Genomic DNA, 13,624 nt, shown 5'->3' on the forward strand with positions numbered 1-13,624 from the left:
TATGGACCAAAAACCATATCTCAGGAAGTACTCGACCGATTTCAATGAAATTCGGATATTTTCTTAACACCCTGATGACATGTACCAAATATGGGTGAAATCGGTTCACAACTATGCCTGAAATCTCTGTTATCACGTTATCATGCGAGAGTATAAAATGTTCGGTGACACCCGAATTTAGCCCTTCTTTACTTGTTTCGACGTGTTTTTAATCACCAAAAACAGGTTCACTCGGGATTGGCCAAGCAATTTTCGTAAATAAAAAAGAAGGCAACGATTTTTGAATGAAGGTATTAAAAATATTACGTTTGGTTTTCAATATACTTACAAATCAATTACGTTATAGATAACAGTAGTTATCATGAACGTCAATATAGAGCCCAAAATCGTCGCTATATACCAATAACTGAGGTACTTGGACTGCAGCATTAGTTTTAAGTTGACCACAACAACAACGATCTCAATGAGCAGAGTGCCAAAAGAAGAAAATTCCGCCGGCTGGCCAACATTTAGTAGAATATTGTTTGTGGAAAACACATAAAATGTGAAATAGTAAATGATCAATGTGTGATATATGGCAAAAAGTATCCAACCGATGAAGTACTGCCAATGAAGTCCCTTGTTGTTTATATTTTTTTTATAAAGTTCTGGTTGCCTGCGAAGAAAAAATCATGTTATTTAAATATATGTATATAGGAAAACTTCAGCATTTACTTCAAAAGCGTCTCCTCGCTGTATGCTTTCTCTGTAAGAGAAATAAATAGAATCGGCAGCGAAGTATAGATCACATTGTATAGGGTCAGAAACAGAGAGTCGTACACGGATTGCGTTGAAAAGAGCGCATAAAATTGAAACAGGAATATTATGCCCATAAACACGATATTTTTATAGAAGAAATAAAGCACCAAGAGAGACAGGCGCGTCGTGTGATAATGTCCATGTACTAGTATTAAACGTTTCAGCATAGAAAACTTGGCGAAAGAAAAATCAGCACAGCGTGCCGCTTGTCGACCCTCTTTCCCCATAATGCCAAGACCCACATGTGCCTCCTGTATCATTGACACATCATTTGCACCATCGCCCACGGCAGCAGTTGTGTAATCCTCTGACGAAGTTCTAATTAAAGCTACTACCTCACTCTTCTGCAATGGACTTAAGCGGCAACAAAGTACTGCCGTGCATTTGATTGCTATATCGCGGAATATTTCTGGTGTCTCACTCAATGCGATACTTAAACTCTTTCCATCGATGAGTAGCGCACACTGCGCGCCAATCCCGAAAATAATTTCACGATCCAACGCATTCAAGTGCACCATCATATCCTCCTTCGATCTACAGTCGATTATAAAATACTTGATGGCATTGGGCGGTATGTGACCACATGATAACGCTATGTTAAGTGCCGTTTCGACCTTATCACCGGTTAACACCCAAATTTTGATACCGGCTGTTTGCAGTGAGATCAGTGTATCAGCTACATCGTCTTGTAACGCATCTTCAACGGCGGTGGCACCCAGTAACTCGAGATCTGCAACGAATTTAGTTTGAAAGCTTATTACTTATTAGAATGAAGGGATGCTACTCACTGCACTCGATTTTAGCATAGCTCTGCTCTAACAACTCCTTTCGATTTTCCAACGAACTGTTTGCCACATTCACTTCGTCGATGAAAGTGCGGTACTCGTCATCACCAACCCGTCGCCTCGCTACGGCCAATGTACGCAGACCTTGCCTTGCGAAATCGCTTATGTGTGCATCGGTTCGCGACACATTATATGCCTGATTGTTGGCACAAAGCGGGAACACATAACTTTCTGCACCTTTTGTGTAAATCCATTTCGTGCCGTTCTCGTCTTTCACAATCACACTCATTCGTTTACGATCAGAAGAGAACTCCAGTACGTGTAAGCGATTGAAACGTATTTCGTTGACTTTGCCAACGTTAAAGGGCCGCGAATAATCCAAGTGTGGCGGTACGACACGTATTCGTAAGACCTCATCATCATCACCCATATAAACGAGACCCAGATTGGCGGAAGCCTCAACGAGCGCCTTTTCGTCTGGACTGGAGGCTTGATAGTCGAGGGTGCTGCGAGAAAATTTTTATTAATAAAGACACTTATATTAGCAATAAAATAAGAAACACTCACTGCACAACTTGTTCGATCTCATTCTTGCGACGCTGTGACTCCGCACGTAACAGAAGGGTTGGTTGCCGTTGAAAACTAGGCGTTGCATAAGATTCACGCGACATATTACTGGCTGTGCGAATGACAATTCCGCCTTGTTGCACTGCGAATAAGTCATATGTTTATTCTATTAAAGTCAAATGTATGAAGGCACCAAACTCACCTGGTGCTGTTAAATATGCATTTTGTGCGCCATAAGATTGCGATCGTTTGTGTCCAGTCGGTGAGGGTGCAACTGCTAGATCGGGCAAATCGATGGCTGATGTAGAACGTGTGAAGGGTAATGAAGTGGGTCGTGAACCGGGTGTTGCTAACAAATTTGCATTAGTGGCGCGGCTCACCATTTCTATGGAGAGCTGTCCGTCATTCCCCATTGGAGCTGGATGTATTCTCGATGAGGCGCGCGTAAAATTTGGACTTCGTTTGACAATTAGCGGTCGTTTTCGTTTCTCTTCTTTATTTGCTTCGTGAAGCAGCGGATTGACGTCAGAAGTCATATTTGCACCATTCGTACCATTCGAACGACTTAAACCTGTGCCGTTGGACATGTTCATAATGCTATTGTCGATACTGGCCTCATTTTTTGTTCCATCGGGATTATTGGATAGACTTGTTTCCAATGTTTGCGAGTGATCGGAATCTACACCGCTTTGTCGACTGGAATTATGACTCTCCTCGGTGATATCGGAAATGGAGTACATTTTGGCCAGTCCACTCCTGCCATTCATTTCTTTATCGGGTGTTTCAATTTCATAGGTAGCATCAGCGTTTGATTCCCCTGCTACTTGAACAGTGTGACATATAGCCAATGCTTCAAAGAAAACCCTTTGGTCTTTCTGGAAATATTAAGAATAAGGAGTTATTAATATTAAAATATAAAGGTATTTTAAATTGAGTTTGTGATATATATTTAACAAGTGATTCAAGTAGAGGTACTTTTCAATAGTCTTTTTTTTTTTTTTTTTGACAGATCACACGTGAGTCATGTCAGGCTGTCATGTTCAGTATTGTTAGTCATTTAATCATGGAAAGATGTGAACAAAGTTTCGGCATGTCGCCATGATAACCGACTATGTGATACCTGAAATTGAAGCTTGAGATCTCGGCGATATTTGGTTTCAACAAGACGATGTCACTTCGCACACATCACTTCAATCAATAGATTTATTTAAAATACACTTTGGTGAGCAGATAATACACCTCGAAATAGATCAGACTTTATAGATATTTGATACATGAACTAAAATGTATTAACGAGTTTAAAACAGACCACTTCTCGATTTTATGAATGTTCTACCATAATACATATTTGCGATAGTACGTAACTCTAAATCGCAAAGAAAAACACCTCTGATTCTTACACCCTCAAATTTTACAATTTCTTTCTCATGTTTTGTAAACTTACGTTGAACTTGTTTATATCTATCAATGCGCCGCTCCCATCTTCCAGCAACCGTGTCTTTTTGAAGGTATATTTTCGTCCATTTATGGCGCACTGTTGGAAAACCATTTCGTTTTTCGTTAATGTGCCAGTCTTATCCGAAAACAAAATGTTGATCTGACCAAGTTCTTCATTTAAATTGGATGTGTTTACTATGAAATGTTCGTCTGTTGCTTCATCATACAATTGCAGATCCCACTCCATGAACAACCCACTAATACCACGTTGCAACTCAATGGTTACATATAAAGATATTGGAATGAGGTAATTAAACAGTATCAAGAAAGAGAGGTAATCCTGTAAGAATTGTTTGACACTGTAGCCGTCAGCAGCAGGACCCAAATATGCAAGCTTAGGTATCACAAAGATCTCCTCATAACTGCAGTACAAATAAGAGTAGCAGTCTAAAAAACACTTCGAAATTCAATCATTGTACGATTGACTCACCGTTTGAAGAAGTATAACATAGTAACGATTCCTATCATCAACATCAGCACCACGACCAAGAAACGATTCACGTATATCTCACTAGAGGCAGACTTATTGCGCGTTAGCCGGCTGTTCAGCTGCAGCTTGGTAGTCATGCCCGTGTATACGGCACACCCAATAACGCATTCGGTATTCTTGACGCGTGAGCCACGTAACAGCACGTTGTCGGTTGAAATTGGCAGCACGCGCCCCTCACCACCGGTCAGTTCTATCTTACCATTGAAACTATAGAGATCAGTCTTAGGACTCTCACACTCGATGATGCCCAATTTATGCAGCTGGTTTATATCGACCAACGGCAAATCACGTGGCACCATCAACGTCTTCAAATTGGATTCACCATCCAAGTTGGCGGTCGTTATAAAACATTTGCCATGTGGATCGGTGCTACGCAATAACACCAAATCACAGGGAACATCACAATCGCGCTCCACCACCACCAAGTCGCCTGGGCATACATATTGCGATTGAATGTTTGCTGCCAATCCGTTACGTATGACCGTCACTAAATTGAATAGAACAATTGAAATGTGCTTTGAATCTTAAGTTTTCATAAATACGCACCTGGCGCACGATTTACAACATTATCGGTTCTGTACCGTAAGAAATCTTCATAGCCCTGCTTAGCGGCAGTCAATGCGATTACAAAAACCAGTGGTAGCAATGATGTCAGCGGAGAGACCGGGCTATCTGAAAAATAACAAAAATGGGTGAAACTAAATTAGTTTATAAGATACTTATAATAGTAAATAATTTTAAATCGGTAGAGCTATTTCGTACTTGTCAATATGTGGGACCTAGTTTTGTAATACCACTATAACATATAGCTGCCATACAAACTGAACAATCGGAATCAACTTCTTGTATGGAAAACTTTCACATTTGACAATGTATCTTAACGAAATTTGGTATAGATTATTTTCTAAAGCAACAATGTAATGTCCAAAGAAATTGTTCAGATCGGTTACCTATAGCATATAGCTGCCATACAAACCGAACGATCGAAATGAAGGGCTTGAATAGAAAACGTTCGCATTTGAAGTGGTATCTTCACGAAATTGGACATGGATTACTGCTTTAGGTAATAATATAACCTCAGAAAAAATTGTTCAGATCGGATTACTATAGCCATACAAACTGAACACTTAGCTTTTTTGTATGTCGCGAAGCCAAAATCTCAATATAAAGTTTAAAATATCTGAATTAATAATGTTTTGGCATAAGGTGCATTTATAGAATTTCATAATAATTTACAGGTTTATTTTTTTCACCCGCTCTAAAAAATCGGAAGATTTTTTGGATAACTTTTTGACCGTTCCTAGTTTTAACTTTGAGTTAAGGTTTGGCTATCTGCTAGAAACACTCCTGCAGCTGTGCTTATTCTGCGATCGGACCATTGAGAGAATACGTGGATTGCTTGAAATTATTACTATGTAGTTGGCGTATCTTAGATTTATTCATCATTGCTTGGGAGAGTATAGGTCGTATTTTCCTAATCAAATTGCCAAATGATACGGTTTTATAACCAAATTAGTATGAAACATGGTTATGATAATGTTGGCTCATTGTGAATATGTGTTGACTGACACTCTATATTCACTTTTAATTTTTAGAGCATTTGGTTGTTCACAGCCTTAGTCTTCCTTTCATATTTTTCTTTGGCAGTAACTGTAGTTAATATACATACACAAAAATTTTCGTTGCACTTGCAATCGTTATTATTTGTTTTATACGAATTGACAATTTTAAGCTGCATATGTAACCCTGAGAGTATGATAAAAGTTAATACACAAGTTTATGCAAATGATAACAAATGTCAGAAGTTATTTGAAACAGAAACAGAAATCTGTAGTTATTACTTCATTATTTATGCGATTAACAGAAATCTGGATTACTTCAGTACTCACACGAACAAAAGAAAGCTGTATTACTTCAATACTTATACAATTAACATTAATAGAAATTTGAAATACTTAGACGGTTAACAGAAATAGAAGTTTATTATACTTCAATACGTGGATGATCAACAGAAACAGAAATCTAAATTACTTCAATACTTAGGCAACCAATAGAAACAGAAATCTGAATTAGTTCAAAAACTTGATGCTTTAAGTACATATTGATAAAAATTTAAAATAAATCGTTATTTAATGCGTTCACTTCCATCGAAGAACAAAGGCTTTAACTATTGGAAGCATAACTCCAGGGCCTGTAATTTAAGTGGAAAAATTATATGTGATATAAAATTTGCTATCGACATGACATAACATACTTTTAGACAAAATTTTAATATTTTCTAAACATATTGGTCAATTCTAAAAAAACTTAGGTATCGTTTTATTTTAGTTAAGAAATTAACAAAATTACACAAGAACTATCCCTCTTTCTATACACTCATTTTATTATGTAACTGAGTATCATAGTTTTGTTCACCTAATGGTTATTTCTATCATCTACAAGAAAAAATGCATCATTTATATCGATGAAAACGATCACGATGACCAGACTAGTTGAATTCCGGCTGACTGACTGTATGTCCTTCTATCCATGCAAACGATACTTCAGAAAAAATTAAATATCGGCATTAGCATACTTCCTTTAGGCACCATATTTTAAACCTAATTAAGTATTTTCAAACATTCCGTGGGAAGTGGAAGTGGGAAAAATTAGATCAATACTACTAATCTAACCTTCATATACCTAATGTACGAATTTCAACTTCCGGTCGACATTATATTATAACATTTGTTATTCAAACAGATTTTATACTTAATACGTCGGCCAATGTGTGAGTTATCTTTCTAAAATTGGGACGAAACATTTTGGCTTGTATAGTTCGTTGTCTTAAGCCTATCCATATTCCCAACTTACTTGAAACCTTTTATGTTGTTCAATATGTGAGCTTATTTAATGAAATTTCCGTTCGAGTGGGAAATTAGTTCTGTATGGTCATTCATAGGCATAGATATTATTGTTGAATTCGTGACGAGATGATAAAATACTAACCGAATTCGCCTATACCAAACAAGATGTAAATGCATATCGATATTGAGAGAGTGTGCCTATGTTATGGAATTCATATGCTTTGTCGTTAGACCTAACCTTCAAAAGATACGTGTTCACAACTGTTGGACAATCTATGTATATAACATCTCCGAACACTGCGAAATTAAATATCGTGCTAATATATTCTTACGACATATTGTTAACAAACTGATATGTACTCGTACAAATAGGTTTCCATGCCATCAATTTTCATTTAGTTCTAATGAAGTAAAGAGTAACATTCATATTACTTCCTGCATTATATAATATAATAGTAATGACAGTGACTGTGTTCAAATATTTTGTTCAAATAAAGGGCTAATTGCATTGTTTTATTTTGCAGTGATGCAATTACAATATGGGTAAATATGTCATACACGTTTCCTAATTATTTTTGCCGCAAAATAAATATTTGCTCGAATTTTGCATGGATTTAAAGCTGGTGTGGAAATTAAGCTTCTATTCTTTACAATCTACAATACTGTATACATATGTATGTACATACACATATCTTCTGTACAAAAAAGTACTTAATGCAACGTGAAAAACAGTAAAAATATTTTCCTCCACGTGCAGACATTTTTACAGCTCAATGAATAAAATTTTAATTATTGAATCTGCTTTGGTTTCATTACCGTACAATTAGCTAAATAAACATTGAAATTTCCGTGGATTCCGTTGGGTAATTCAAGTGCAATTTTATGTAAGTGTACACAGTTGTCATTCGTTGTGTTAATTAAATTATATTTTTTATATATTAATAATATAATGTAAAGTCTTCTTACAAAATTCTAAAGTCAAAGATGATTTACAACCTTACAAGGAGAGGCCAGATCAAACAACTTGGAAAAGTATGAGCATTAAGAATATACAAACAGTCATGGACAGAGAAATTGCATACTTTTCAAATAAAAATTTAGAGCAAAGTACTTTGTATTTATATGCAAATTTCGTGTGTAGAATCTTTACGAATGCTAAAAAGGCTTACGATTTAGTTTTACCAAGCCTACAAAGCCCTCAAAGGCGGTCGAGAAATTGTTGAAGACATGCCTCTTTTGGAATGTGATGCTTGAAAATCGTCAGGCAAATTGTAGTGTGATGTCAAGAGAGTTCGGTATGGATATTTTGAGTATGACACGCAATCTAGTTCGACTCGTTCCGATAAAGCTCATTTTTTTTCAGAAGGAGTACCGTAAACAGACCTCTTTGGACATGACCATATGAATTGCGATCCCACATTCATGGAAAGCATGAGACATGGGTTTATGAGTTTGACATGCAAAAAAGTCATCGGAATCGATTAAAAAAAAAAGAGCCGAAACCAAAAAACCCACGCCAAAGTCGCGCAAAAAGAAAGGTGATGCTCATTGTATTTTTCTATACTCGTTGATTGTTGCATCATGATTTTGTTCCGGAGGAACAGACATATTTGATGATAATGCCCCATCGCATCGAGCCACTATTGTCATCGAAATTAAAGTTAAAAACGCAGTGAATAACTTCGAACAACCACCGTATTCACTAAATTTGACTCCGTATGATTTTTTCTTGTTACCCAAACTGAAATTGCCGCTCCGTGGAACCCGCACTAGTCTAGTATACTTTTTTTTTTTGCATATTCTGAAAGACTGGGCCTTTAGGAATATATTCCCCAAAGAAATTTTTAAAATTCCTATTATTTACCGACTTATAGATATTTTAGTGACGCAGCGTGCAAACCGGCTTTAAAAATAATGAGCATCATGAGAATCACTATTGGTCCAGAAACCTATACATTCGCTGACAAATGGGACAAGACACGAATACGTCGCTCTGAAGGACGAGCTTCTGAAGCTTCTAAAGAAGCTAGAACAGCTCGTTTAGCCGAAATAAATGTACGAAGCAGGAATGGCCGATTAACGAAATGTAAGTATAGACTGCCTGCAGTAAGACTCAAATCTTTAATCGCGTTTTTCTCGAAATTACTATTTTCAAGACTTCTGACATGATTTCTCAAGTTCTAATGAACCGATTAACTTGAAATTTGATTTGTTTCTTCATATATCTCTATGACTGGAACTAGGATTTTAAAAAATTTTGATTTTTACTATTTTTAGAAAATTTTGATCTTTGCCAAAAAACGGGCAAAAAATTCAAACAGTCGCCATTTACTGAAAAATTTCTTTTTTTCTTTATCCTAGCGGCATTTGTACTGATTAAAATTTTTTTTTTTTTTTTTTTTGTCAGATCACCCAAAGTGTTGGAATCGCGTCAGGAAGGACGCATCCTTATTTTCAACCCCTGCCACACCACCACGCCGCAATTAATCAAATTATCACAAAAAATTTTTTTTAATTTTTTTTTTTGTATTCTTAAAATATCAATAAATATCTGATAAAAAATTGGATGGTAAAAATGTCCTTAGTTTTTTTTTTTTTTTATTGAACTTTAAAAAATTCCGTTAAATAGCATTTCTAGACTAGAAACTCCCTTCAGTCGATCGAAGAGTTATAACCAAATTCGATGGAAGAACTAAAGTATTTATGAAATGTGTCTTGAGAACTGGAAAAATCGTTGACGTTGAAATCGTATTACATCTGGTGGGGATTAGCTTGAAGGCGAATAAAAAAAAATTTATCCTTTTACCAAAACAATTTCCGGGTACTTTTTTCTCATAATATAAGTATGTACAATAATGTTGTTAATTATTAATTTTCAGAGGTGGAAAAACGACATTGTTTTAACTGTAGCTGTTAAAAAAGGAAAAATATTAAAAAATGGGTAGAAATTGGTTGTTACTCTGAACTGGCTTTTGCCTTTTTTGTGTAGATGAATATTATGATAGCAAAAATTTTGTTAAAACCGATTCTATTTTGCTGCTTAAATAGAAAAATCCGCAAAGCTCCTGAACGTAAATCAATGGAATATGCTGATAGAGCCATAATCAGAAAATTTAAGGTTCTTTTAAAACTTCCCGAGAGATTATGGCTGAAATAAATGTGGAATTTGGGCTTATCGCATACATTAGATATATACGAAGGCGTGTATGTATATGTATCACATTGTATTTACATATGTTCATATGTATGTATATACTTAATTTCATAATGCTATACATACATATATATACACCTAGCCTATTCTAATAATCAACAATAGTTCGAGTACCACGCGTACCAACCACAAAACATTCGAAAACCATAATTCATAGCAATAAAAGTTTAATTGATTGCACATAAGAGTGTCACCGCATAAATTCAATCAGTGAACTTAAATTCGAATATGCAATAGAAACAAACAGAATACAAAAACAAGGAAAAACGTTAACTTCGGTTGCACCAAAACAAAAATACCCTACACAACTATAAAAGTTTCCATCAAAGAACTTGATTTCGATCTGTATGTTTGCATGGCAGCTACAAGCTATTGGAGATCCGATGCCGGCACTTCCGACAAAAATGAGGGAGTTGCATATACATATGTATGTTTACAGACAGGCGAACGGGCTGATGGGCATGATTTTTCTTTTCGTTTTTTGAGTTATCGAGTTGAAAATTTTGCCACGTTCCTTTATCCCCAAGAAATTGTACATACTTTATAGCGTCGCCAACGTTTTCTTTTGGGTGTTACAAGCTTCGTGGCAAACGTGTTGTACTCCGTTCAGGGTATAACAATATGCAATATGTACAAATGCTGTGTATGATCGAATATTAGCACCGAGAGAAGACGCAAATAGAAAAATTTTGTACATGCGTGTGTACACCTACAGCATATGCAGATACATACATATATTCATATAGTATATTGAGCTACGCAAGCGACGCTGTCCAGCATGAAGTTCCCGCGCGCACAGCTATTCCTATTTGCCTACATCAATCAAAGAGCTGAAAACGCAGAATCAATGAGCAGAGAATGCAAAAACAAACAAACAAACAAACCACCAACAACAACAATACATGACAATAGATACTTTAATTGTGCCACATTAATATGAGCTGCAGCGTTGGGTGCGAACTGGCGCACGAAGGTGATGGTCAAGGTCCGCCAAACACCGCCACTAGATGCTTAGCGCTGCAAGAGGAGCGTATGAATATTCTGTCGTTTAACAAAAAAATGCTAATTGCAGCAATTTCAATCAACAAACATTCACAAAATTACTCTTAGATATCGGCTCGCAGAAATAAGTGCACAAAGAAGTATTTAAGTAATTTGAGCATTTTTCAAAAGCAACGACCGTAATATGCTTTTTATTTTCGAAAAGTCGTTTCGATATACATGCATACATACATACTTATGTATATTAATATATGTATCTATGAAATTATGTATAAGTTCTCTAGATTCCGCATTTTGTTTGGGTTTTTAATTTTTAATTCCTACTACTATTTTATTTTCAAATGCGGTGAACTTTAACCTTTGTCATAACGGAATAAAAAGTCGGATTATATTACTATAGTTTACCCGCAATGATGGTCTTGAAAAACCAACTGTGCTCTTGTTTGAACAATATTTAATTGTCTTGAACCCTCTCTATCGACCGAAGTTTTCGAAGGATTTTTTCTAGGAATATAAATAGCTTATTAAGTGATAACTAAACCCTACTAATTGTATATTAAATAATGAAATATAGACCAAGCGTTGCGGTAAACGTGCAACCCTAGGAAAGTGAGTTCCAAATAGAAAATGTAGAGAACTTGCATTAAATTTTGTTGCGCAAGGCCTTTAGAGATCAAATCACGACACAAAAATTTGTCTGAAAGTGACACAACGAGTTCAAACCGGGCTGAGATCGCGTTAAAGACGAAAAGAACTACACTCCAACTCTTCCGACGAGGGCAAATCAAAAGATTTGATGGTTTTATCAATTGACAATTAAAGACCTCGTTGATACAAGTTTTTATTGTAATATTGGAATATCATTGCGAGTCTAGGAGTGAAATATCTGGGGTAAAATTTCGATAAGTTCTTCCATCACGATAATACAGAATGTACTGTGTTAGTTCTTAGAGACTTTATTGGCACAAGCTCGACTCACATCCTTTCCCTACCACCATTTTCGCCTGACTGAATTAAATGTTCCATCTTTTATGATTGTTTTTCATTTACATGCTTTAAGGTTCTCAACGTAATCGTCTCGTAGTCAAAGGTATCGCGTTATTTTTGCAAATAACGTTCATTCACGTTGCGTAAAACCACTTGTTAATTACTCGTTATCTGGCTTTTAGCACTCGTCAGTTCGTACAAACACATATTTTCGCATCCTCCCGCTATTTGATATTACGTTTATTTAACTATATTATTTATCTAATTTTTAAGTAAAATAATTGTGGCATAAATAGCTTATATGTATTTAAGATTAAGCTAAGTGTGGCTTACCGATTAAGAGTGATATGATAGTCATAATTAGAAAGTAAAAATTCGCTATACGTTGAAACTGTTCGAGCAGATTTTGTGGCAGGAATGTAATTAGTGTATATTTTGTGGATTTGATGCGGTTTAATTGCTGTCGGCCCTTTTTCTTCTTCACCTCCTCATCGCCGCCAATTCTGATTTGTAGCCAATCATTAATTGTACTCACACGGGAACCCTAACGAAAGGAAAACAAAAATAATTTAAATTAAGTAAAATAATTATTACAAAATTAATTATAACTAAATGAAAGTACATTTGTGTAAGTGCAGTAAAAATTAGAGATAGAAATATTTCACAACAATATCCGTTATTCATAAAATTTTCTGTGTAGACAAAAAAATTTGGCGAATTTTGATAACCGACACGTCAACGATGGAGCTCAAACTGATTACTTTTATTAACAACATGTATCGAGGTGGCTGTTAGTAAAAAAAATCCGTTATTTTAAATTTTTTTCTGTCGAGAGCAGATTTAATGACCCACAGATTTTCATAAACAATGCTTGCTTAACTGCTGAGAATATTAATCTTTCATGTGAGGGTGTAAACTAAGAATAAAGAACTATAAACACTCTTTACGAAAATTCATCACTATACGAGTACTAAGCTCCCAACTGAAGTATTTGTGTCAAGTTTTAGCCTAAATCGCTCATAGGTATGTATCTAACTCAGCATTTGGCCTCAGTATTGTAAGTACGAAATCAAAGTGTAAGTGGGCTTTAAGTTTAGATTTATGTAAGAAACACATAAATGGCGGCAAGCGACAGGCAGCATCTATCAAAAATTAAAATGAACGTTCGTATAGGAACTGTTATTTCGACGACAGCACGACTTCACGGCGGCGGTCTTGAAGTTGTTGCTGTCGCTAATATGTGAAATGTAAAATTATTAAAAGCTAAAATAATAGCGGGATTCTGTAAGCAGTCTCTAATCTCTATTTGAGACATTTTGTGGTAAAATCTCAATTTGTGACTAGTTACTATTCACTAAACAGTCTCTAGCTTTAGTCTCAAAATATTGCCTCAAATTTGAGACCTGGTAGTTAGCAAGTCACAAAACCAAAAAGAACT

General features: G+C 35.8%; 1 protein-coding gene across 8 annotated transcripts in view; it reads right to left on the reverse strand.

Moving 5' to 3' along the window:
* LOC108973041 (probable phospholipid-transporting ATPase IF) overlaps window positions 1-13,624 on the reverse strand; it is a 36,177-nt gene that overhangs the window by 3,101 nt on the left and 19,452 nt on the right. For all 8 annotated transcript variants that reach the window (XM_018940040.1, XM_018940039.1, XM_018940036.1 and 5 more), the window contains 9 exons: window positions 12,520-12,730; window positions 4,684-4,809; window positions 4,078-4,624; window positions 3,595-4,009; window positions 2,353-3,025; window positions 2,151-2,292; window positions 1,587-2,089; window positions 715-1,528; window positions 329-655 (listed from right to left, as the gene is read on the reverse strand). In XM_018940040.1, coding sequence (XP_018795585.1) covers window positions 329-655; window positions 715-1,528; window positions 1,587-2,089; window positions 2,151-2,292; window positions 2,353-3,025; window positions 3,595-4,009; window positions 4,078-4,624; window positions 4,684-4,809; window positions 12,520-12,730 — 3,758 coding nt within the window. The remainder of the gene's footprint in view (window positions 1-328; window positions 656-714; window positions 1,529-1,586; window positions 2,090-2,150; window positions 2,293-2,352; window positions 3,026-3,594; window positions 4,010-4,077; window positions 4,625-4,683; window positions 4,810-12,519; window positions 12,731-13,624) is intronic.

Source organism: Bactrocera latifrons, unplaced genomic scaffold, assembly GCF_001853355.1.
Source record: "Bactrocera latifrons isolate USDA-ARS-PBARC rearing strain unplaced genomic scaffold, ASM185335v1 scaffold_45, whole genome shotgun sequence".
NCBI classification, from domain to species: Eukaryota; Metazoa; Arthropoda; class Insecta; order Diptera; family Tephritidae; genus Bactrocera; species Bactrocera latifrons.